The 2,614-nt window shown below is 54.0% G+C and overlaps 1 protein-coding gene across 1 annotated transcript; it reads left to right on the top strand.

The window, feature by feature from the left end:
- The first annotated feature begins 209 nt into the window (after positions 1-209).
- Positions 210-2,525, top strand: PLAAT1 (phospholipase A and acyltransferase 1). Its single transcript, XM_003209119.4, has 3 exons — positions 210-611; positions 833-1,101; positions 1,396-2,525. The coding sequence occupies exons 1-3, from the start codon at positions 473-475 to the stop codon at positions 1,495-1,497; spliced, it is 510 nt and encodes a 169-aa protein (XP_003209167.1). The 5' UTR covers positions 210-472; the 3' UTR covers positions 1,498-2,525.
- Positions 2,526-2,614: the final 89 nt, after the last annotated feature.

Here is a 2,614-nt window from a genome sequence, read left to right as displayed (position 1 = left end):
TGCGGCCCCGCAGCCTGGGGCACTGCGGCCCCGCCGGTGTGCGAGAGCGTCTGCCACCGCCCGACGGAGTCGTCCCGAGGGGGCTGTTTTGGGAAGGGCCTCAATGGGAGCAGGGCTTATCGGGGGGCAGCTCGGCCCCCTCACCCCAGCAGAGAGCAGTGGGATGGGGGTGAGTGCTGGGAGCTGTTGCTGGCCCACGATGGCGTTACCCTTTGCTTCCATTGCTCAACAGGACAAGGGTGGATTTCATTCCTTGCCCTCTGCCAGCACACTGATCACAGCCAGGCCATGCAAACAGCATCCAGCGCAGCAGCGGCCAGCTGTCACTTGTCTGTGCTGCAAGTGTCAGGCACTAATGACCTCCTGACATGCCAGCCCCCAGCAAACAACCTCTGTGTACCCTAGAGCTCCCCCCGTGCCTTGCCCTGGGCTGCCCAGCCAGAGAAGAATGTCCTGAGCTGGATTTCACAAGATGGCAGCAAACGAGAGCTTCAGTGCCGCCCACCCTGGAGATCCTCAGCCCGGGGACCTGATTGAGATCTTCCGGCCAGCGTACCAGCACTGGGCCCTCTACCTGGGAGATGGGTACATCATCAACGTAACACCCGTGGGTAAGGCTGGTGGGGTGGGGTGGGTGCTTTGGGATGGTCAGGAGCACTGCTTTGTATCGAGGGCAGGTGGTCAGCCCCAAATGGCAGCTCCAGGATGGGAGAGAGGAAAGGATGGGGGCTGCAAGCCCCACAGGTGGCACATCTAGGGGCCAGACAGCAACTCCCTGGGGTCTTGGCCAGGCTCTGTGGGACCTGCCTGGCTCACCCTGTGTCTTCCCCAGAGGAGGGACCACCAGCCACATTTGGCAGCGCCAAGTCGGTGTTCAGCCGAAAGGCCATGGTGAGGATGCAGCTTCTGAAGGAGGTGGTGGGAAACGACACCTACCGCATCAACAACAAGTACGATGGCACCTACGCTCCCCTCCCTGTGGAGGAGATCATCCGACGTGCGGAGTACCTCATCAACCAGGAGGTGTCCTACGACTTGCTGGGCAACAACTGCGAGCACTTCGTCACGCTGCTCCGCTATGGCGAGGGGGTCTCTGAGCAGGTAGGCAACACGTGCTGCCCAGGGCTCATCCTTGTGGGGCTGGCATGGAGATGCTTAGTGTATCCCTGCACTATGGCACAGCCCCAGCAGTGCATGGGGACAGTACAGCCCCTGGGCTGGAATCCCAATCATCACAGGCTCACAGAGACCCTGAACCAGGCGCTCACTGGGGCCTGGGGTACTGCTTTTGTTCAGCCCAAGGGTGAAGCCGTGGGATCACTTATTCATTTCATTGCCCTGATTAGCTCTACCTGCTCTTCATTCATGTGCCTGTGTTCTGCTCCCCCTCTGCAGGCCAACCGAGCCATCAGTGCCATTGGGTTTGTGACGGCGGCTGCAGGGGCCTTCTCCCTACTGGGGCTGTTGCGGAGCCGGAGCCGAGAGAGGCAGTACTGAGAGGCCACCGGGCAGGAGATGCCAGGCAGGAGCTGCTGGCGATACAGGCTGGTTCGTGCCCTTACTCCCAGCAGTGCCTCTCTCAGAGGACAGCCCCAGTCTGTTTGCTACAGCTGCTGTCATGGCATCGCCAGCAATGTCTGGCAGTGCTCACGAGCAAATTATCCTCGCGCCTCAGGGATCTGCTGAGGGCTTTTGGCACATAAACTGTTTCTACAGAATGCATCCTGTGGGCTTTCTATGAATAACCTTTCCTAACCTGTGTGAAGGAGCATTTTTACTTCTGTTTTTAACCTTTTTTTTTTCCTCCTTACTAGAAGTAACGCAGCAGTGCTGCTGTAGAGGCCCATGCAGGACTAGATAAAGGATGACAGAGCTCTTTTCCAACTGTAATGATTCTATGGTTCTATGATTATAAAGAAAAGCCCCTGGCCACCTCAGGGCAGTCTTTGTGCCTGGACCTGGGCCCATTGCACTGACCAGCACGACAGACCCTTGTTCCAGCACAAGTCTTCTCCCAGCCAGCAGGACAGCACAGGACATCCCACACCTGGAGGTTGAGCTGCCTAACATCTCCATGCCTACAGAGTCTCACTGTCTCCGAGCACAAAGCTGGTGTGCAGCTCATCCTAGGAGGAAGATATTGAGTGGAAGTATGGTTTATTACTCTTCATGGAGAGTATTTAGCTTGCATGTTTGGAACTGTATATTTTTTTTTTGTAGGTTGCATATAGGAAATGAAATCTAACTGTGCCTTCACCACGTGCAGCTTTCTGAACTGTAAGAAGAGATGGGAGCAAGAGCTGTCAGTAAGCAGCTTGCTATTTTTATCTGCTCTCACCATGTACATAACTGGACCAGAAGCTTTTTTTAAAACAACAATTGTTTCAGTGTTTGAAATAACAAAGCCAAGCCTTCTGGTCATATTTTGTAGTTAATACAATGAAATAATATTGATGGTTGTTTTGTTTGTTTGTTTTTTAACATGGGAAATGTATTAAAATAAAACTGGGCTCTTAGTAACAGAACCTGGAAGCCCTGTTCTGTTTTCCTGTGAATGTAGTCAAAAGTTCTTTCAAGGCGAAACTTAGGAAGTGTCTGATTAATATGAGGATGA

Source organism: Meleagris gallopavo, chromosome 11, assembly GCF_000146605.3.
Source record: "Meleagris gallopavo isolate NT-WF06-2002-E0010 breed Aviagen turkey brand Nicholas breeding stock chromosome 11, Turkey_5.1, whole genome shotgun sequence".
Taxonomy (NCBI): Eukaryota; Metazoa; Chordata; class Aves; order Galliformes; family Phasianidae; genus Meleagris; species Meleagris gallopavo.
This window is presented reverse-complemented; position numbering and strand designations above follow the sequence as displayed.